At 41.6% G+C, this 24,339-nt stretch overlaps 1 protein-coding gene across 2 annotated transcripts in view; it reads left to right on the top strand.

The window, feature by feature from the left end:
* chka (choline kinase alpha) overlaps nt 1-17,936 on the top strand; it is a 47,269-nt gene extending 29,333 nt beyond the window's left edge. For both annotated transcript variants that reach the window (XM_049574491.1, XM_049574490.1), the window contains exons 9-12: nt 8,079-8,187; nt 9,248-9,354; nt 9,460-9,541; nt 12,974-17,936. In XM_049574491.1, coding sequence (XP_049430448.1) covers nt 8,079-8,187; nt 9,248-9,354; nt 9,460-9,541; nt 12,974-13,033 — 358 coding nt within the window. In that variant the 3' untranslated portion in view covers nt 13,034-17,936. The remainder of the gene's footprint in view (nt 1-8,078; nt 8,188-9,247; nt 9,355-9,459; nt 9,542-12,973) is intronic.
* The last annotated feature ends 6,403 nt before the right edge of the window (nt 17,937-24,339 follow it).

Genomic DNA, 24,339 nt, shown 5'->3' with positions numbered 1-24,339 from the left:
GTAAACTTCTGTAAAAGCAACACTAAAGAAGCACTTTAACGCAACTTAACAAATCTTCACGTAATTAACTGAGACACCTCAAGCTCTTTGTAAATATATAGTGCATATATTGTCTTACAGATTTTTAAGGCCTGCACGTAAGTGCGCTCAACTATGAAAGCCCGAATGACTGTGGACATTCCTTGCGGAGTCCGCTCCGCTTAGAGTACGCCCGAGTATGTTCAGGCCTTTAGTCTCCTCCCTATGCCTCTGCCTCATCATACACCCTCTCCCTCCCTAGCCTCCCTCCCAGTTTTGTCCCTGAGCCATTCATGTCTGCAATAAAAACATTATAGAAAACCTATGATACATACTTTGAACTGTATTCTTCTTTCTAGCCACCTCAACTTCTGCCTCCATTCCCTCAGAAATTTTTGTTGCCGTTAGGTTTATCACAGTATCTTATTAGCAGGTTAAGTGTGCTTATACCCAATTATACCCCTTTTTCACCAAAAAAAAAAGCAAGTGTACGTGAGTTTTTTAAACATGGGAAAATATGTTAAAAAAAGGCTGTAGACTCTTTGCCCATTGCCAGTAGATTAGAGCCATGTAAACGACATAAAACCCAGTAGACGAGCATGCCTTTTATTTGTTTGTTTAAGTAAACTCAGATACAGTAACTTCATCTCTTTATTTACAGTTGCAATCAAATTTAGTCAACCCCCATTGCATATTAGGCTTATTGGCAAAATATACAATTTCTCAGCTGTTTGCAATAAACAGATTACACAAGAACTGTTTAAATAGTTCAATGAAACTAATATTACAAGGGTTTTGATCCAAATTCAACACAAAATGCTACTTTTAATGACTACCGCAGTCTCAAAATTATTCAACCCCTTCATGACGAGCATCTTCAGTACTTAGTAGAGCACCCTTTTGCTGTTATGACCTGCTGCAAACGTGATGCATAGCCAGACACCAGCTTCAGACAGCGTTCCTGAGGAATCTTAGCCCATTCCTCATGGGCAATGGCCTCCAGTTCAGTAATATTCTTGGGTGTGCGTTTTGCAACCGCCTTCTTCAAATCCCACCAGAGATTTTCTATGGGGTTCAAGTCAGGCGACTGTGACGGCCACTCTAGAATCTTCCATTTCTTCTTCTGAAACCAAGCCTTGGTGGACTTTGAGGTATGCTTAGGATCATTATCCTGTTGGAAGGTCCAATGACGCCCAAGCTTCAGCTTCCTCACAGACGGCACAACGTTTTTACCTAAGATTTCCTGAGACTTGACTGAATCCATCGTGCCCTCCACACGCTGCAGGTTTCCAGTGCCAGAGGCAGCAAAGCAGCCCCAGAGCATCACTGAGCCACCGCCATGCTTCACTGTAGGCAGGGTGTTCTTTTCAGCATATGCTTCATTCTTCTTCCTCCAGACATACCGCTGTTCCATAAGCCCAAAAAGTTCCAGTTTTGTTTCATCACTCCACAGAACAGAATTCCAAAACTTCTGTGGCTTATTTATATGGTTTTGAGCATAATGGAGCCGACGTTTCTTGTGCTTTTGGGTCAGTAGTGGTGTAAGTCTTGGAGTCCGGGCATGGAGCCCTTCGGTGTTTAGTATGCGCCTTATTGTACAAAACTGAAACCTCAGTGCCTGCTGCCACCAAGTCTTGCTGCAGGTGTTTTGCAGTCACTTGAGGGTTTTTGACCACTTGCCTCCTCAGGAATCGGGTGACAGCCGCTGATAGTTTCCTCTTTCTGCCACGTCCAGGTAGTGTAGCCACTGTTCCTTTAACTTTGAACTTGCGAACTATGCTTCCAACTGTATCTCTAGGAATATTCAGAGCTTTTGCTATCGTTTTGTATCCTTTTCCTTGTTTGTGCAAGGTAATGATTTCTTCTCTGAACTTTTTGGACAATTCTTTTGACTTAGCCATATTTCTAACATGCAATCAAACGTCACTCTCAACAAAACCCTAGCCAGTCCAGGTATTTATGTGTTCTGTCTCAAGCACACCTGAACTAATGAAGCCCTTGATTAGTTGCACCAGGTGTGCTTGAGACAGGGGGTTGAATAATTTTGAGACTGCAGTAGTGGTTAAAAGTAGCATTTTGTGTTGAATTTGGAAAAAAAACATGGTAATATTAGTTTTATTAAACTATTTCAACTGTTCTTGTCTACTTTGTTTATTGCAAACAGCTGAAAAATTGCACATTTTGCCAATAAGCCTAATATGCAATGGGGGTTGAATAATTTTGATTGCAACTGTAGCTTAACATGCACATCAAAGTGGAGAGACAGGGTTAACAGCCGTTAGCAGCTGGCTAGTTAAAGCAGTTATCTCTGCAGCAGTTTGTTTCCTCAGCGGTTCTTCAGGTGCTTTATTCTATCATTCCAGGTTTTCAGGACTTTGTTAATCATTTTTTTCATGATAACTTCATATCACTGTTTCCTGTTTCTGTTTAATTAGTGCTTTAAAAGAACCAATGCACTGGGGCCCTTGGGGACCCCAGTCAGAGGTATCTGCTTGTGCCTCTGCAGTTTTAGTGGAAGCTAAATAGAAATAGAACTACTGTATTTATTGTGGCCATGTTTGCCATGGGAGACAGACACAGATTTTCTAATGTGCTCTATGACCCAAAATACTGTTCTCCATGAAGGTAAGTCAGAGATACATTACTTAACTAACTTTTTTCATATAATATCTATGACTGTCAAATTCAATTGATCAATTAAAGGAAAATTTCACCTGCTGCTGTTAATGCTTGCCTTGTAAATCTACTCAAAAAAAGATGGGTTTTTTTTTGTTCCCAAACCCAGGCAGGAAGGAAGCAAATGTTTGCTCTTCCTGCCACATGCCACTACACCCTGAGCACAGCCTGAGCCAAATCATGTGCTATAACTGCCTGCAGCGTGTGCCGTTCATAGTTCTGATTTACTTCATGTACAAACTGAAAAGCCTACATTAAAATAATATTCATTCAGCTTTTATTTTGCCAGAGGATCATACAGACACAAGGGTTTCTATTAACTTTTAAGGGTGAATAATACATTTGGGTTAAAAGCTGCGATTTGTATTAAAGAAAATTATATAATTTTTGTTTTGTACAATATGCAAATTAACTGCAACTTCCCAAAACAATAGTAATCTCTTGGGGTTTATTTGTAAGATGACATTAATAACATAACTAATAATGTTTTGTAAGATACCACTACTTTATACTTGGGGTCCCCAGGGACCTCATTTAGGCCTTGTATATTAAATATGTTGGCAGGATGAGAGTTAAACTATTGTTGAGTTTGCTATGACACAGGGGGAAATATGATTGGCTGAAAGGTGAGAGGGCAGTCACATCATCACAGCCATAAAAAGTGATATAATAAATTGTGACATTATGGGCATCAAAGGGCATTTTAAATAAAAATGTCCTATAAAACTGTTATGAGAAAATGATAAAATTACTTTTTATAACGCATTTTTAAAAGTTCATCTGTTATTGCACATAATATTGTTCCATTTTTCTATTTTACACAATTTATTCCTGTGATTGTTTCCTCATTATTCCTTCATCTAATATGGACACTTGGTGGTTCCTACTTAATTAGTGACTTCAGTGGTTCAAACACAAAGCAGTTCACCAAGTAGTGACTGATCCAAATGCTCTCTCCAGACTGACAGGCATTGCTGATGTTTAAATCTCCTTCAGCTGCAACTGCTGCGTCACTATTCCTCATCCTCTCGCCAGTTCTTTGCCTCCCAGCTAACCTTGGCTCTGCACTGGAGAGAGAGAGAGAGAGAGAGAGAGTGATGGGTGGACGGTGGGGGAGTCTGATAGTGAGGAGGAATGTAAACGAGAGAGTGAGAGACAAAGAGAAATAGTATAACCCAGATACTGAGCCAGATGGGAAGCAAAATCTGAAGGAAAACAAGATATTTCTTTCTAGCAGTCAGCCTTCATGGTCACCTCCCCTATGTTGAAATATTCACTGCAGCTGTTATGTAACTGGAGTTTGGCAGGCCAATGAGGACACACAGGATGGAGGCAATGGAAAGACCTTATCCAGACCTGTCAGTGTTAATAATGGAGAGGATGGTGCTGTGGATTTCCAATGCAGTTGCGCACAAAGGACTGGGAGTAGACCAGACGAGAATGGAATAGAAAATGGGATTGTGATGATCTAGATCAGAAGTGTTTATTTTCAGCACCGTTTAGGTGTCTTCTGATGTGTTTGTGCCTCAGTGTGTGAATTCCTGTGGATGGTGCATTTATGGGAAACAGCGTAGAATACAGTGGCTTTGGCTCACTGTTGATCTCGGACAAAGTCTCTCTCTTTCTCTCTCCCACACACACAACCGGAAACACTCCCACCCCCCCTGCAGCTCCTTTCACCAGGCCCCTTTAAGTCTCCTCATATGTTGCACAGCTACCACGTGACCCACTGGACACACACACCAAGCATGGGAGTGCATGTGCCATCATATATGTACAGGAAGGACACAACTACAAATGGAACCACACAGACACTCAAACTATGTTTTTTTGTTTTTCTCTCATCGACCGACATTAGCTGGATGTGGAAACAGAAGGGGATGAATCCAGTTCATAGACACCCTCAGAGCAATGGAAGATTTTGTGATGGAGATGATTCCTGGCTCCTGATAACAGTGTGGGAATCAATATATGAAAGGGCTCTTTAGGGCATGACCACATATATCCACAGTTCACTTGCTCTTAAGTAGCTTCTGTAAATTCTCTAATATCCGGTGAAAGAAAAAAAATAGGCTTTTAATTGTAACAGGCATTTTATGGACATTTATTTACAGTGGACTTAAGTCAGACTCAGTATGTTTACATGACATTATAGAAAATTTATTAATTGTGTTAGTGTGACTAAAACCAGACTTTTAAAATACATGTAAACATGTTAGTCCAACTGAAATGGTACCAAATACAGTAGAATTTCTCAAAGTCCGACTAACACACCCAGATAATGCAATTGGGAGTTGACTTACTCCTGCTGGTATACAGTAAATTGGACCCAAATTGCCCCAGACACTCTGCGCATGCACCATAGTTTCCGCCCAGGGCTTTGACCCAGAAGACACATAGCATTAAATGTGTAACAGAGGAAGAAGTCAATAACAACATGGCGAAATCTCCATCCAGAGCCAGCTGCATTTTTGGATGGACAAAGAGACACAGTTCATGCTGTGTCAGCTGAAAGAGTTTAATATTTTAAATACATGGATGGGAAGAAAACCTGGAATGGGGACCTGTTTAAGAAATGGCGGAGCAGCTGGACGACGCTGGATTTAAGAGGACGCTAGCTAACCATAGTTTACTTGTTTGTCAGTTGTTCGATCTGTGATGTAATAGGTCAACAAGAAAAAGGTCTAATACTGATCAGCTGAAAGGGAGCATATTGCCACCTCGTAGCAGAGTTGGACATGCTTCAATCAATAATTCGATTCCGCTCCCAGGCGTCTATACTGGGAAAAGGACAGTAGTCTGATTAAATGGCCTAGTGGAGATATGACCATAGCTCGATTTAACTGTGTATGTAAACGTACTGACAGAATCTAAAAATATGTCTATCATGTCTTTTTGCCTGAAGAGGCCCCTCACTGCTTTAACCCCCTTTTTAGACTGAAATATTGCAACAAGTCGCCTATTGGGTGTTTTAACATTAAATTTAAAACAGGTATCCCTATTTGTTGGGTGGTTCCATGACTTTCCTCATAGTGAAAGACGCAGGCAAGAATTTGTGTCTGTCCAAGACTTTGGTTTAAAATTAAACCATTGACATTCCCATCAGCCTCAGATGTACTTTGCCTTTAGTGTTTATTAGCAAATATTAGCATGCTAACAGGCAAAACTAATATATTGAGCATGTTAGCATGCTGACATTAGCATTTAGCTCTATGAGTGCATCCTCAGAGCTGCTAGCAAGGCTGTAGACTCTTAAATGAGCTGTATGTGATATTCAGAGCATATCTGCTGTGTGATTCAAAGTCTGGGGTGGTTTTGTCTGCACACGGTTCTCAACATGGAGGTGACTGAGCAGGTGGCTAATAGCTTATCATGCAAACTTAATAAAGAGTGCTAAAAATGACAACATTGCTGACAGAGCTAACATTATCTAATCTAATCCAATCCAGCTTTATTTCTTAAGCACCTTTAAAACAACCACAGCTGAAACAAAGTACTGTACATCAAGAGTAAATAAAATATGAAAACATAGGACATAAAAACAAACAATAACACAATGAATCAAAACAATAAAACACAACTACAAAGTACAATATGACACAAGTAAAAACAACAGTCATACCATAAAAGTAATGAAACAAATGAAAACAATTTCATGTAATAAAAGCAATAAAAACAAAGAGAATCAGTGTCTCATACTGAGTTGAAAGCCAAGGGGTAAAAGTAGGTTTTAAGGCAAGTTTTAAAAATTAACTAGAGTTGCAGCAGCATACTGATTTTAAGGTGTACCATGATATTAAAGTTGACGGCTATCTTATCTACAAAATTAAAAAAAAAAAATGCAACTGGACTGGAAAATCAGTAATTTTACTTACTTTTTAAAAGGGGAACTTCCATTTTAAAAATTGGTTTCAAGTAGGGTTGCAGTGCTCAATCTTAACTTTATTTTACTTTTTACACATAATTCCTTTACACAGATGGTTTTAAGTTTTTTATAGTTATAAAACATTTGTTCAGCTAAAAATAACCCTTCTGTTTTCATACTTTTAAGGGTCATTTTGACTTATAATGATTATTATAGTTATGTATTAATAATAATAAATTATCTGGGGGAAAACAGATGACGGTTCTGCTGTTTAAGGGTAGTGCAAAGTGGTGGCAATGAGCTAGCCAGTTGGACACTCACAGGTACTCATACGCACTAACATGCACAGCTGCTGGCACAGCTACCACAACGATCCACAGAGAAGCGCCGATTACAACACATACACAGGAAGCCTAACTTCATTCTGTGCTTAAGACGCCAGTACTCCACTATGTCTTAACATAGCAAATAGTAATTTGAATGCGGTATGTAGCTGCCCTTAATTTTCTTGTAAAAAGCCTCCCTGTTTTGTGATGCATTCCATCCATCCATCCATCCATCCATCCGTCCAATTGTCAACCGCCTATCCAAGGCCAGGTCGTGGGGGCAGCAGGCTGAGTAAAAATATTCCAAACATCCCTTTCCCCAGCAACACTTTCCCGAGGCGTTCCCAAGCCAGACGAGATATATAATCCCTTCAGCATGTTTTGGTTTTGCCCCGGGGCCTCCCACCGGATGGACATGCCAGAAACACCTCTAATGGGAGTGGCCCCGAACAACCTCAACTGCCCCCTTTTGACGTGAAGGACCAGCAGCTCTACTCCGACATCCCATCCCTCTGGATGTCCGAGCTCCTTAACCTTTGTCTAAGGCTTAGCCCAGCCACCCTCCAGAAGAAACTCATTTCGGCCGCTTGTAAACGTGACTTTTTTCTTTGGGCATTACCCAAACCTCATGACCATAGGTGACAGGTTATTATGGTCGTGAGCTATGGGTCATGAGCTATGGGTCATGGTCATGGTCATGATTCATTTCTATTACTTGTAATTTCCTAGTTCTGCCTTTTGCTGCTAATATTAAGTTAACACCTCCTCCATCTGTTTCCTGCCCATTTCAAGATACCACAGTGATGTCTTTAGTTTCTGTCTAATGGTATACAATTTTAAGTGGCGTGCTACATAATTAGCATCAGAATAAAGACTATAGTAGTGTAAGCTACCCAATTATCGATATTGTCTATGATTATTTTCAACAATTGACATTGTTTCACTACATCTCATAAAACAAAAGTGAACTATCATCATCTTTGATTATAGCAGTGGTTTTCATTGGGTGGAAAAGAATGAGCCAGGATTTACATACAAAGGGAAAGTAACTCAATTTAGCTCTTTCAGACTGTCAAGATACACTGAGCTATACTGTACAGACCTCAATAGATGGCACAAGATGTCAAACAGAGTATTTATTCATTATTTATTTATTATTTATTATGCATCATCAGTCTCTCTTCATCTTGCAGGGGGTTCGATATTGGCAACCATTTCTGTGAATGGATGTACGACTACAACTGTGAGGAGTTTCCTTTCTTCAAAGTTAATGCTCAGGCCTACCCTACAAAGGCCCAGCAGGTGTGTATGACATGTTAAGGGGAAGCTTTGGTAGTTTTCCCTGTGGACCCTTTTTCCCCGTGTTTCTGTATCTCAATGATTAATGGAGACAAGTTTTGACACTGGTCCAGTATTGAGAGAGACCACTGCAGTCACAGCACTGAAATAGGCTGCAATCTAATCCCTACGGGCAATTATGCACTGTCAATTTACATCCACTAACAGTGCTTGTTTTTGCCACTGACAGGCTCAGATTGTTATTCTAACTGTACGTTGAAAACAACAGCGACCAGAGCTTCCAAAGCGGCGGATGTCATTCATTTTTAATGAGAGCCCGGCGACTTGGGCGATCTTGTCATCAGCCGCGTGTCTTGGGCGACCAAAGCGACCGGAGTGGAGTTAAAACTTGTTTAACTTAATGGTAATGAGCTCTGACGTGGTTTGGCGGCATACAATCAGAATGCTGATGTACTTCGATGAAGCGGGTCCCAGAGAACAAGCCATGTAACTTTGGTTCCTACAGCACACTTGTTCCGACAATGGATATCCAGAAGTTTATTACTTGCGTTCGCGCCCACTCAGTCCTTTATAATGTGTCGCTGTTGGGTTACAGAGGCCAAAATAAAAAGAATGAGGCTTGGGACCGTGTTGCGGAGGTAGTTAGTTGGTCTGGTGATTTTTGAAGTGTGTAATGTTAGTAATAGAGGAGAGAATTGCAGGCTAATTTTGCGATGTAGCATGGAAGTCTTCCTTGCTTGGTTTGAATGGGATGACATACGTTTTCTGTTTTCATTGACCAAACTTAACTTTCTGTTGGCCAACTATGAGCTTTTTGACTGGACACCAGCAAGCAGCAACTACGCTGCATTCAAGCCAGTAGTCCGCTTTGCGGCTCCTTTAAATTGACGAGCACGATTGAACGTTCAATGATTCACGTGATGAATTTTGCTTTACCTTTGGCTTGATCTGGTCTATTTGTTAGTGTGTAACCTAGTCTGGTACAAGGAGAGGTCTTATCTTATTCAGTTAATTATTATTTGTTGACTGCTGACTGATTTGGACTTGTCATGTCTCTGTACAGCTGCACTTCATTGAAAGCTACCTGCGTGAGTCTGATCGAGGCTTTGACAACCTGAGTGAGGAGGACCAAATGAAACTGAAGGAGGAGCTGCACATAGAGGTCAACAGGTAGGCTCAGATGTAGGACACAGTGTGACCTGGCAAAACGTGACACAGCACAAGACCAAGAATAAAAAAGAACCAAACAAAGTGACCATTTGTTTTTAAATGCAGGTTCTCCCTGGCATCCCACTTTTTTTGGGGCTTGTGGTCCATCATCCAGGCCCGGCTCTCCACCATCAAGTTTGGATACCTGGTGAGGAAAAGTTTTCTTACTTTTCCACTAGCTTTTCTTGTTTTTAACTTTAAAATGCTGTAACGTATGAAGGAGAAAATGCAGTGTATACTACCCTCTGTAAGCTGTGGTAGTTAAAGACAGTCAAGAAGACATGAGCAGTTTTGTCCTGGAGGGTGATGCAGTATCAATATTTACTGTGATAACACCAGGTCAGAGGATATCAGGTCAAGCCAGCCTGACAATAGATCACAGAGACAGACGGAGGGAAGGCTGTTGGTTTGTCATAACTCTCTGGGTGACATAATATCTATCTATCTATCTATCTATCTATCTATCTATATATATATATATATATAGAGAGAGAGAGAGAGAGAGAGAGAGAGAGAGAGAGAGAGAATTTTTGCATTTTAAACAGTTTTGAAGTCCATACTAACAAGGTGAAGCAATTGAGTGCTTTCATTGGGAATTAAATGCAAAGAAATTTACTTTATGATCTTGAACTTTCAGAGAAGTTTCAGCATAGTTTTTTTCTGTGTGTTGAACCGTTAAAGCAAAGCAGTGCAATGTCAAGTCATTGTCAATAAGGTGTTCCATTACTCCGATATGATTTTGATTGCTCACTAACACCCAATGATCCCCTGTTAATGCGACAGAATTTGCACTTCTCAGGAGTTCCAGTTTAGTTGCTTTCTCTGATTTGTACAGGTCCTGTTTGTGTGAAAGTATTGTTCCCTGTGACGTTGATGCATATGACTTGTCACAACACGTCAACCTGAGAACATCCCTTAGACCAGAGTCTTCCACAATGTTGGCTGGTCTGCAGTCAGTTTCCACCCATTTAGCAAGTGCTGTGGAGAATTTCTTTGATTCAGTTTCATCCATGGGCCTGTGGTCATTTGCTCACTCGAAAGTAGTGCTTTGCCAGCTTTGGTGATTTGTCAGTCTGATTAGCTGCACCTGTGTGCCCAGCTTGTAGGTGGTAACTCAACATCAGAGTACTTCTGTGATATTTTAACTCTGTTTGGCACCATGTGCATATTTCTTTTTTACTTGTCAACTGAACCTAGTTCTGAGTTTTTAAAGTGAAATGAGCCATTCAGAAGTGCAGCAGTGTCTTATTTTTTATTACTGCAGCAGCAGGAAGCAGGAAGCTGCTGTGGCCGTTTGAGTAAGGCTTGATCGGAGCAGACGTTGTGTGCGTTGAGACGCTCCGGAGGTCCCCACTAAACTGGGATATAACCCTCCTCCCGGGACTGGTGCCGCTGCCTCGCCATAGTCTCGTCAATGTATGGGAAACACTGCAGTGTATGATGATTTTTTATGCCTCTGCACCAGCAATAGCCAAGGCAGGAGACATTACGTCTGTTTGATTATGTTGTTTGTCCATCCAGGTGTCCACTGTCCATCCTATTCTTGTAAAAACAATATCTCAAGAACGCCTTGAGGTTATTTCTTCAAATTTAGCACAAACATTCACTTGGACTCAACAATGAACTGATTAAAATTTGGTGGTCAAAGGTACAGGTCAGTGTGACCTTGCATCCATCTCATTCTCGTGAACATGATATCTCAAAGGTCCTTGAGGTAGTTTCCTCTAATTTGGAATCAAGAATGAACTGATTGAAATTTGGTAATAATAATAATAACAATAATAATAGTAATAATAATAATAATAATAATAATAATAATGCATTTTATTTATAGGCGCCTTTCAGAACACTCAAGGTCACCTTACAAGACACAGTAAACAAAACAAGTAGCAATGTATCCATAGATCATAAAATCAAACAATTCAGTAATATACAATAAAAGTTAATAAAATGACTAGACCAAATCATAATTATAAACACTAGGTAAAAAATAATCATAATAAAAGCATCATCAGATTGTGTGTCTCTATTAAATCAGACTGAGTATGCCAGCTTGAAAAGGTGTGTTTTCAGACGGGATTTGAAAATGGAAAGGGAGTCAATATTTCGAATGTCGTGGTCAAAGGTCAAGGTTACTATGACCTCACAAAATATGTTTTTGGCTATAACTCAAGAATTTATATGCTATTTATTACAAATTTCACACAAATGTCTGATAGGATAAAATGATGAAGTGATGACATTTTATATCCAAAAGGTCCAACTTCACTTCACTGTGACATCATGATGTTCTGGGCGGCACGGTGGTGTGGTGATTAGCACTCTCGCCTCACAGCAAGAAGGTTGCCGGTTCGATCCCGGGTGTGGGAGCCCTTCTCTCCGTGTCAGCGTGGGTTCTCTCCGGGCACTCCGGCTTCCTCCCACAGTCCAAAGACATGCTGATTGGGGACTAGGTTAATTGATAACTCTAAATTGTCCGTAGGTGTGAATGTGAGCGTGAATGGTTGTTTGTCTCTATGTGTCAGCCCTGTGATAGTCTGGCGACTTGTCCAGGGTGTACCCTGCCTCTCGCCCGACGTCAGCTGGGATAGGCTCCAGTCCCCCCCGCGACACTCAAGAGGATGAAGCGGTTAGAATGAATCATAATGTTCTGCATAAAACACTTTTCTGGCCATTACTCAACGGGGCAAAACACTTTGGGTGTCCACCTTGAAACTTGACTTGACTGTATAGATCGTCTGTGCTGCTGGGGAGACAATGTGTGTGAAGCATCCATGTTTTCATAGAGATGGATGTAAACTGGAAGAGAATCTTGACTGGTTCACGGAGACATACAGACCCAAAACTGAAATCTAGTTTAATCTGGATGTAAAGAGATCTGCTTTTCTGACTTTTTTTTGCCAAGTGCTTGCTTCCATTTCGCTTTAAAATTCCTCCAATTGCTCAAAGGCCATAATTTGCCTTTTCTAGGCCTATGCAGAAAGCCTAAGGCAGAGAGAGCACACCTCTCTGCCCTTCCACACGCAAATGAGAAAAGCTTGAAGCAGAGAAGGCAACCACCCTACACTTCCATGCACCTACATGGAAAGCCTAACGCAGGGAGAGCAGCAGCAAAGACCCCTGGGAACAGAACAGAGCAAGCATCAATGACAAACAGAAATGACACTGATCAGTCCAACACAACATGAAAAGGAGGAGCTGGGATGGAGGCGGGTTGCAAAGCGGCTTGCAGAGGAAGCAGCATCAGTAGGCAGGCCAAAGCAGTTTAAGTAGGGAATCCTCAATGAGATTTGCCAATTGGTTGCATAGAAAGGAATCATGTGATCTATCAGCTGACTCCCTTCCATCAATCGTCTGCTTCATCAGTTGATTGGGCTGCTTGAGATTAGCTGATGTAGCTGGGATGTGGGCTGAACTTGACATGTCCTGCCTGAACTAACGCTATGCTCAATGTATTGTTATGCTTAATTTGCCATGTTAAATATTAGAGTACAACAAATTTTATTTTGGAACTTTACAATGTTCACAATAGTGCTTGTGGATATACTGTATATTCATGTACTCACTGACTGTGTTGTAGGAGTATGCCCAGGCCAGATTTGATGCCTACTTCCAGCAGAAGAAGATCTGGGCTGTCTAATGGAGAAAAATGATTGGATGGACTGACTACATGCTCAGCCAAATGGCAGGAAGAGGACATACAGGCTGATAAAGACTCCATCATCCATGCTTTTATTTCCACTCCCTGCCTTGAGAGGATTTGCTAGCTACTGTTGGTGTTGTGTTTGACCAAAGCCAAAACCTGATAATGTGGCTAGGTGCTTAAGGTACACCCCACAATCCATTGCAGCTCAAAGTTTACACTGTGTAACCATCTTTCATCACTGGTCAGACCTGCTCTCCGCTTCAGCCTAGTTCAAACCATATTACTAACATGAGGGTTACATTTTGAGCAGGAGAGAGGTGGATTTGGGTTACAGCTAGATTGGAAATGTTAACATTGCATCAATGTTTATGTGTTGATCATTCCCTTATGGAAATGCTCTGTTGGAAATAACCAAAATGTGAACTTCTCTTGGTAGATTCCTGCTTAGTGAAGCAGCCACTTGTTAACTATGTATATTATATATAGACCTCAATGTGCCAGTAAGCTGGCCCTGTCTATTACTGATGGACTGACTTGTTGGCTGGTGAAATCATGATTATATCGACAGGTCAGATTGATGTCTACACTTCTAGATATTACACACTTGCTGTTTCTTTGATTTCCTTTTTAAATGGTTGTATTTGACTTTAGGGTTATGTGGTATTTTCAGATATGTGAATGGTTGAGGTTCTTTTCACTGGGTGGCTGGTTAAACTCCACCAAATCAAAATCAAAGACATCAAACATCAGGTGTTTCCATTACAATGAGCTCTGGTTCTTTGTAGCTTCCTAACTAATAATGCAGTTACACTGATTGGCTGTGACTTTATTCAGCCTATTCAAGTTTTACTGACAGAAGTTTGGTACTTGTATGGTATTATTATGGATAACTGTGATGAGTACATCCACTTCTCTGTATAGTTTACACATTGGGTATTAGGGGTGAGGAAAAAAATTGGTTCCCTCCCCTATTGTGGTAATGGATTCGGCGATGTTGCTGTGTTTTTTTTTTTTTTTTTGGGCAAAAGTGCCTACTGCCAACTTGCCTCATCATCGTAGCTATATAATCCAGAATAATGATGCAGGCGGTCACATTAGACTGAATTTTGCATATATTACGTATGAAGACAAGTTGTAGCTGTATAGTAACTCTGTTAAAGGGGCATTTAGTAAATATGGCTTTGTATGTTTCTACAAAGCCATGAAAGCCGTGAACAAGACCACCCACTGCTACCAAGAATTGAGTCATTGGTGTTAATCACCTTGTCAATCCCAAGCACACACTGGCTCATTTTATGGCAGCTGTCTGCTCGGGCATGGTAAAAGTCTTACTTCATGCACATGTAACAATGGAAGTCAGCAGGGGAACAGTGAAGCAAAGTGAACAGTGTGTGTCAGGCTTACCTCATAGCCTCTGCTCTTAGACGTTCTCCTATGCAGTGGGATAAGAGTTCACAATTGTTTAAAATGAGAGATGGAGACTGAAAATCCTGCCATCTCTCACCAAAACTTCCTGAGGCCAGCCTAATTCTACCTCACCCCATCAAGTCGTAACTGGACCAACTATATTATTATCCTCAGATACACAGATTTATCATCTGCTGCTAAGAGAGCCTCCACTTTGCCGTTAAATGACAGTGACTGTCTTTGCTTGGTGACTCTTTCATTTTAGTGAAATTTGTTTTGGCATGATTAGCATTCTTTTTTCCACTCTGTGTAGTACCAGTGACCACAAGCCAGCTTCTCAGCTTACCTTTACAGTAGCAGTGTCTATGAGACTTTATTAGAAATGCTAACAGCGAAGCTTTCCATGCTAGACATCTATTTTTTAGCATTTCACATTCCACACATTAGGAGGGTGCAGTACCCAATGAAGAACAGACTAAAGCTCATCCTTTTAGTTACCTTTGCTGACACGTCTGTCAAGCTTTCCATGCTCACATAGCACATTTGGAATTTACAATGAAAATGGTAGATTTACCACTTGAAATTCTTTGTAAAAATTTTGACAGCAGTAATGACAACTGTCACTGGCAGATTTTATGGGCTGTGACTAGCTATCTAATCAAGCTAATATAAGCTCCATGAGTTCATTAAGAATACTATCTTCAACTGACTTTTAATTTTCTCCACATAACTTATTTTAATACAAGTATCCCTGTGAAAGGGGTCTTAAGTATACACTTGACAGCTACATACATACATGTCATGCTTAAAGACTGATGCTAAAGCTACATGTCCCAGGAAAAAAAGTCCTTACTAGTTAATTATCCATGTTTAAGCTATGGAAATAAAGGAGCAGAAATGTTCATGTATTGCTGTGTAGAGCCAGTTAGTCACAGTGTTGGAAATATGATAAGGAAAAATATATTATCAGACAGTTTTTCATTCTAATAGTCCTTGATTTGCTGCTTAGTTTAAGTTACATCCTTGTATGTCTTTTAAAACAGTCTGTTCTGTAGCTTTCATGAAGTGTTTGGCAAAAATAAGGCCTCACTGGCTAATGTTGCTGAATGGTGAGTTTAAGGCTGTATTAGTAAATCTAACACTCTAGACTAAAATGAGAGTGCTGCTGTCCATATAAATTAAACATACTATTTCTATATGAATCAAAAATGTTAAAAATATTAACTGCACTTGGCGCTTTGCTGCCCTGTCTCTTCAGACAGAGTGTTCCAAAGTACGCTCTGCCACTACAAGAGTGTGGTGCTCTGAATAACTGAATGGTGTATTCCAGCAGTGCTCCAAATGTACAAATTGTCCAGTCTGTGCCATAGAGCGCTCTGCTGCTCCGAGAGTGTGGTACTCTGAACAAGTGAATGGTGTATACCAGTAGTACTCCAAATTTACTAAAGGTCCAGTTTGTGCCAGAATACGCTCTACCGTTCCAAGAGTGTGGTGCTCTAAATAACCAAATGATGTAATTTCAAAAGTGCTCCAAATTTACAAATGGTCCATCTTTTGCCAGAATGCCCTCTTGCACTTGGAGTGCAAACTTTCCCAAATTCAGCATAGACCAGGACAGAGACTACTAACGCTAGCTAACTCTGATAGCATCCAAGATTAGCTTCCCTCCAGCAGGGAAATGCTACACATTTAATAGTCTAGTTGTAAACAAGATTTTTTTTTTTTTTTTTACTAACCCTGCCAACTAATGTAGTCAGTGATATGCTCTTTTGCCTTGGAAGTAAAGCGCCATTACCATCCTATGTTAGGTTGTAAGCTAGTTAGCTGGACATGCGAACAGTTAACAGCCAACAATTGTAGTTTAATGTATTCCTAGCACTTTTGTTCTTTTTTGTGGTTTAAAAAGACTAAAGAAAATTACATCATTCTCCAAACAGCACGACATGGAGAAATATTCCAAAGTGGGAAGGGCCTAATTTGCCAATTACAAATCATTTTGCCAGTTACAATCACAAAGCCATGATTGGACAATGTACAATCACTGTTAAGTGGTCAGCAAAAGTTACTTAAAATGCATAATATCTGCTTTTGGTAGTATTAGATAATACTGTATGGAAACATTTTAGTGGATACTTGTTTGTTTGCCACAAAATCTATGACTCCATTCCCAGTGTGACTGACAAGAGAAAATTGTGCAACCACCACAAAGGCTGACCATGCATGTTCATTCCTGTTCATTTGTAGCATCATGTATCAGGATATAGTCCCTGTCCAACTGAGCACTGGGATTTAGTGTGGAAGCCACCAAGTGACACTTGTGAAGTGTACAGTAGGCATTACCTCAGACTTCTTGCAAGAATGGCCACACTGTGATCTACAGTGTACACAGAGTTTAGGGAATTAAGCTGGATCACAAAAATAAACACCACAATAGTCACCTGATACTGGAAGCATCCAGAGGTGTTTGAATGTCTACTTTGGCACTTTTGATCTGAGGACCAGAAAAAAAAAAGAAAAGAAGAATATACCGTGTACTGGAGTATTTTCATGTGTAAACATTTGATGGGTTATTGAACTTTGACTGTTGTATAAATGTTAGTTTTATTTACGTACAAGTGTATTTTATTGTATATTTCATTGTTATATTTCCTTTGGAATGTGTTTAACCTATAGTTTTCAATGTATTTTGAGAATGGACTATAGTGGAGGACTATTCAAATTTAAAGTGATTTTGCTACATCTTTGCTACATCCACCGTGTAGCAATAGTCTTTACTGTGTCTTACTGAGTCTTTTTTTTTCAATACCTTCAAGTGGCTCTATCTTCTACCTAACATGAATTTGTATTCATTTAGTTTTCTTTTATGACTGAAATGTATTTGGCCTGTGCTTTCATTTCATTTTATTTCTGTCTCAATATTGTTGTTCTTTTCCATTATTATTTTTATGTTTTTTGTAGAAAAAAATGGACACCATGATCTGCAACCAGTACTTTCCATAAATGTTACTTACCTTCAGTATTGCATATATTTGACTATACGAACTGAAATTTTGATATAATTGGTTCTTCCAATAAAATTGTAATTTGTCCCCAGTAGAGAACAAGAGAAGAGAATGAACACCCTCACTTATGTTTATAAATGTAATATAATGTATGTAAAATTCACTAACATAAATATAGAGGGCCATGCTAAAATTATCCACATATAAAGAATGACAAACTTGTACCTTATCATTCTTATGAATGTACATTGTGTTAATGTAATACTTATTTTCTGTCAAAGAAACATTGTTCTTTGATAGCACCCACAACTGCACTATTGTGTGACTCACAATGGTAACCTTTGCTATCTATGCAGCTATATTGAATGCATACATACTCATTAAGATGTACTTTGTCATTAAAATATTATGAGTGAACTGCTGCAGCATAGAAATGACCTTGTGGCTGTAAATTTACTTTTCTGCTTTGCACAAATAAAAATTAAAGAGAAAACAACAGACTGGCCAGTGCTTTCTATTGTTTGGACATGCATTCATGATAACAATGACATCTTACAAAACAGATCTGACAAACCATGGCACCTGAGGGAACTGCTGCTTTTATACTTTGAAACTCATATTCTCACATGGGATAAACACAGCTTTTTGTTATTGGAACCATACTGGTGAAATTACTTGTAATACATAACAGTTAAGAATTTTTGGTAGCCACAGGCGACAGTGATTACATTTACATGCACTCTAATATTCTACTATTATTCCAATTCTAAGTTTAATAATTATGTAAGAAGTAAGTAAGTAAGTTACGTAAGAAGCATATTCTGTCTGGATATTCCACATTAGGCACTGACATTCCAAATTAGGAAATGATATTCCGAATTAGGCATTTTATCAAAAGAAGCATTTTCTGATTAAGTTGTGGGACATGTCGGTATTATTCAGGTTTGAGAGTGTCCTTTGGACATGTATACAGAACATTTGTCACATGCCTCTTGCTTGTTTAGGGGTCAGCTCGGTGCTTTGTCATTGATATGTTGTACACAAACTAAGAATCTGCAAAGCAAATGTAGAGATGGATACCCCAAAGAAAAGCCCCTATCTGGTGGAAGAAAAAACACACCCAAGGGTGGGGGGTCTAAGGTCATCAGTGAATATATTTGCAACATGAAATGTTGCCCTTCTTATCCAAAGTTCTTGAAAAAGTGGTGGCCAACTCTTATTCGTGTTAAACAATAACAACATCTTAGATACATTCCAAGCAAGCAACATAGCATTGAAACTGCTCTCCTCAGGGTCACTAACAATTTACTGATGGGTACTGATGCTGGGGAATTTTAGTTTTTACTGATTCTTGACTTAGGGCTGCGTTTGACACTGTCGATTATAACATTCTTATCAATAGATTAAATCTGTGTGTAGGTATACCTCGTATCTCTCAGAAAGAGAATTTTCTGTGTCCATTGGTCATTTTGGTTTATCTTCGTGGAGTGCATATGTGGAGTGCCACAGGGATCTTTTCTTGGTCCTGTTTTGTTTTCACCTTAACAAAATACATTTCAGTGGAGTATCCTACCACTGTTACACTGATGATACCCAAATCTACCTGTCCTTTAAGCCAGATAATGTTAGTTGTATGAGCACTTTATAGAGTGCTTCACTGCTACTAAGAAATTGATGACTTGTAATTTTCTGCAGCTAAATTCAGACAAGAGAGAAGTGATAATCTTTGGTCCTGATCACCTAGCAAGGAAATTACGACCCTTTATTGCTCTTCTTGCAGCAAATATAAAATCTACAGTGGGAAATTTAGGCATCACTTTCAATTCTCAATTGAACTCTGAACCACATGTCAATAATCTCATTAAATCCTGCTACTTCCACCTAAGAAATATTATCAAAATCAAATCAGTGTGTTTTTTCCTCATGCTTTTGTAATCTTGCACCTTGACTACTGTAATGCACTGTGTATATGCCTCAGTAAATCGTCAGTAGCTTGGCTTCAACTAGTAGAGAATGCTGTTGCTTGTATTTTAACCTGGACAAATCATAGGTCACATATCACGGCAATTCTTGTTTACCTACCTTACCTAACTTCAGAATTGATTTTAATATTCTTTAAATAACTTTTAAAGCTCAACATGATTTAGCACCGAGTTACATAGTTGTATATATGTCTACCCTCACTAGTTGTCCCTAGGTCAAGGCTGGTAATGAAAGGTGACTGGACTTTTGCCGTCAAGGCTCTGAAGCTCTGGAATTCTCTGCCTGAGGAGATTAGTACTGGCCTGGTGTAACCTGTACCTTCTGCCTGACCTCAGCAGGGAGAAAAGGCAGTTATCTGGGTGGCTGGGATCTTTTATGGTTCCCCTGGCCCCTTATTTTTGCAATTTCTTGTAGCAGCAAACAGTCAAGAGGCTGGGAGTAAAAGCTCCACAGTTTGCCTTTCTTGTGGTGCTGCAGTGTCAGAGAAAGTGTTTTATTTTTATTAGGCCCACTTGTTTTTGTTAGTTGCTGAAAACAGTAAAATAAATTTCTCCATCTCATTTACTTGGACGCAGACTGGAATGTGCAGCCCAAGCCACTGTATCCAAATGCACACACACCTGGTACACAGCCTGTATACAGACACATTTCATAAAAACAAAATAAGTAAGAACTTAGTAAGAACTCTTAAACCAGCAGCTGCATGTTGGATGTTCAGTAAAATTAATGTTTACGTATGTAAACACGGTTTTATGAATAAAAGTGAACCTGTAACCATGTGACCACATCCTTGGATCAGGAGCATTAAACCAAATTAATCACACCTGTGGGTGCTTCGCTCCCTACTAAGCCCCATGCACCCACACACTCTTCCTCTTTCTACCGACTGGGAAGGAAGGCAGGGCCAACCTTCACTGCTGAGTGACAGTGATGGCTTACAGGTTCACTTTCATTCATAAAACCATGTTTACATACGTAAACATTTGTTTTATTTCATTTCAGTGAACCTGTAACCATGTGACTACAGTATACCAAATCAGCCATGAGGAGAGTGAGGTGGCACCACTCAAAGACCAAAAAGCAACAGAACACAATAAAATTCAGTTGAAACATTTTATTGTGAACCATAGTGTGAACAAAAAGTGTCCAGTCCAGTGTAATGGTAATAATCAGTGCAGGCCAAAAGGCAACAACAAAAAAACACATCCTGGAGCATGAGCCAAACTCCTCAAGTACAACAAATAAAAAATGTAACTCAGGTATTCACAGCTACCCCAAGAACTGAAAAAGACACAGTGGATTAAGCCAGATTTAACCGATAAAATCTGGTGAAAGTCAAAGAGGACGCCAAGCCTGATGCATCACACACATCCTCCAACGGAGTGCCCCGAAACAGCGCCAATGAGGTAGCCATTGCCCTTGTAGAGTGTGCACCAAGTCCTGAGGGGGGATCTACCCCAGCATGCACATAAGCCAGGGCAATCAAGTCCACTACCCAATGGGCAAGGCGTTGTTTTGACACAGGCCTGCCCAGCATGGCTCTACTGTAAGACACAAACAGTGCATCAGACGAGCGAAATGTCTTAGTGCAGTCCACATTAAACTTGAGGGCCCTTAGAGGGCACAAGTTGTGCAGCTTCTCTGCTTCCGCTGAAAAATGAGGCGGAGGATAGAAAGACTCCAGTATCAGAGGCCTGGAGACAAAACCTCTAGGCAAGACCTTCGGCTGAAAAGCTGGGTTTGGCAGGAGGCGGACCATTCTGTCTCCCTCCCCAAAACTAAGACATGCTGGGTCCACAGAGAGAGCACTCAACTCACTAACCCATTTAGCAGACACAATGGCCAATAGAAAGGCGGTCTTCAGAGAAAGAAGCCGAAGGTCAAGATCAGACAGTGGCTCAAAAGGGGGCAAACAAAGCACCCTAAGAACCACCTGGAGGTCCCAGGAAGGTAGTAAAAGCTTTTGAGATGGGACACCTCTCAAAAAATGCACAGCCAGGGGATGTGTCCCCGGAGACCTGCCATCACACTTCTTATGAAGTACAGAGATTGCTGCAAAGTTGCTCCTGAGGGTTGACTCCAACCGACCAAGGGTAACGAGGTGCTGGAGGAAGGACAGAATTGTAGAGATTTTGCAAGTAAAGGGATCCTTTCCCTTAGCACTGCACCAGTCCCTGAACACCTTCCATTTGCTGCTGTACTGCCGCTGAGTGGAAAAGGCATGTGAAGCCTGCAAGGTGTCCACCACTTCCCTATCTAGGCCAAGTGCACGCAAGCGCTGCCGTTCAAGGGCCACACATGAAGCTTCAGGATCTGGGGTTCTGGGTACCATATGCTGTCATGCACCTGGGACAACATGTCTGGTCTCACTGGAAGACGTCATGGGCAACCCTCCAACAACTCGTAGATCTCTGCCATCCACGGCCTCTGTGGCCAGTTCGGTGCCACCAAGAGCACCTGAACACACTGCGGCCTCACACTCCTAAGGAATGCTGAAATGAGAGGAAGTGGGGGAAATGCATTCAGCCTTACACTGGGCCATGAAAGACTGAGGGCGTCCGTCCCCAGTGGTCCTGGTGGAACGTGCATTGAGGACCACAGAGGACAATGAGTGTTGTCCTCTGTGGCAAAGTGGTCCACCTCTGCTCGACTGAACCACTGCCAAACCTGGTCCACAACCTGAGGGTGTAGGCGCCACTCACCAGGAAGGGGACCTCCCCTCGACAGCAGGTCTGCAGCTACATTCTGGGGCCCTGGAAGGTAAAATGCTCTCAGGATTATGTCCCTGGACTGCGCCCACAAGAGCAGCAGTCGCACCCTTGCATGCAGAGATGGAGACTTCAATCCGCCCTGGTGATTGATGTAGGACACTACAGCTGTATTGTCTGTCTGTATCATGACCTGCCTCCCCTGTACAGTTGGCAGGAAGTTTCTCAGAGCCAGGTGAGCTGCTTCCATTCCGAGGAGGTTCACATGCCATCCCTGTTGTGCAGGACCCCAACAGCTGCGAACAGACCTTCCCTCCCAGACCGTACCCCAGCCGAATTGGGAGGCGTCGGTCGTAATGGTCACCCTGCATCCTCCTTGGCCCAGGGGGATGCCGTCTCGGACAGCCTGAGACCGCCTCCACCACAAGGACCTTGAGGGCTCTGTGTGACAAGATGAGGATTTTCAACCGGCCCTGGCGACCAAACCATAATTGGAGAGGGCGTGTGTAACAAGCCCAGTGGCACAACCTGAGCTGCCGCTGCAAAAAGGCCCAACATCCTCTGACACAGCAGCACTGACACCGACTTGCTGGAAATGCAACCTGTGATGCACTCCATGATTGCATTCTGCCTCTTCTGACTCAGGCACGCCTTCATCGTGGTCGAATCCAGAAGGAGACCCAAATACTCAACTGACCTTACTGGCATGAGGCAGCTCTTTTCTGCATTCAAATGCAACCCCAGTGCAACCAGATGTGCTAGCACAGTCTCTGTGTGGCTGCGTGCCAGGCCCTCTGATGGAGCACACACCAGCCAATCATCCAGATAATTTAACACTCGAATGCCCTTCCGCCGCAGGGGGATGAGTGTGGCATCCTTGCATTTGGTGAAAGTACGTGTTGACAGGGACAGACCGAAGGGGAGGACGTTGTATTCGAAGGTCCTCTCCTGAGAAGAAAACCTGAGGAACGGTCTGTGGTCCAGGCTGATGGGAATATAAAAATAGGCATTGCGAAGGCCCACTGTTGTGAACCAGTCACCCGCGTTATGGCCTGAAACAAGGCCCTCAATATCAGCATCTGAAAGGGAAGCACCTCGAAGAACTTGTTCAGGCACCTCAAATCTAGAATTGGGCGGAACCCTTTGGTCCGCTTGGGAACAAGGAAGTAGCTGGAATAAAATCCCCCTCTCGCCTCTTCTGGAGACAGAGGCCGTATTGCACCTTTCCCTAGTGAGGCAGAAATCTCGCAGACCAGAATAGCAGCATGAGATTTGTCCCTTACTCTTGTCATCAGGATCCCCTGGAAGTGAGGGGGTCGAACCCTGAATTGCAAGCGGTACCCCAACTGCAGAGTTCTGAGCACCCACGGACAAGAGGTGCACTGACGCCAAGCAATGAGGTGGGTGCTGGAAAAAGATGGCGTCAGTAGGGCTGCACAGTCAGGAACACTAGCAGGCCCTGCCAGCACCCCAACCAGCACGCTCTCCGGAGCGTGGGTGAGAACGCTCATTGCCCTGTGACTGCTGTGGTGGAACCCCCCGCCCCGCTCTATCACAGCTATGGGAGTCCTACTTAGCAAAACGAGGCCGCTGGAAGCTAATACGCCTATCTGGAGGTCTCCAAGCCAGCGGCCTCGACTGTCCAGGCTGGTGAATGGACTGTGCACGCTTCTGAACCTTCTAAGCCTCATCCAACGCAGCCTCTGCTGCCGGCCCAAACACCTCTCCAAGAGTTATCTCAGCATCAATGACCGCAGCCTGGTCTGAATCCGATAAACCCGACTGACTCAGCCAAATATGCTGACGAGTCATGGTCAGTTGCGCCAGGGAATTACCCAGGACCTGTAGTGTAAGATTTAATCATTAATCAGGTAAATGTTTTATATTGCATAAGTTGATTAAGGTTGAAGTTCATATAATAATGTTTTTTATGTATCCATATATGGCAAAACACTTTTACACCAGTTTATGTAATTCATATATTGAGAACACACACACATACCATGCCATGTACTGCCTGGAAGTGTAATAATAGACACACACACACAAAGTTTTATATTGCATGAAGGCACAGGGGACCTTATAGAAATAGTCCCCAAGTTTCATATCTTTTTTAAAAATAGCGTGAAACCGAGTTCAAACCTAATGGTGGGAGAGTTTGGGGATTTCCAGGCCAAGGGAAAAAGATTACACCATTAAG

Source organism: Epinephelus fuscoguttatus, linkage group LG4 (assembly GCF_011397635.1).
Source record: "Epinephelus fuscoguttatus linkage group LG4, E.fuscoguttatus.final_Chr_v1".
Taxonomy (NCBI): Eukaryota; Metazoa; Chordata; class Actinopteri; order Perciformes; family Serranidae; genus Epinephelus; species Epinephelus fuscoguttatus.
The sequence above is the reverse complement of the archived record's forward strand: the minus strand, read 5'-3'. Positions and strand labels throughout refer to the sequence as shown.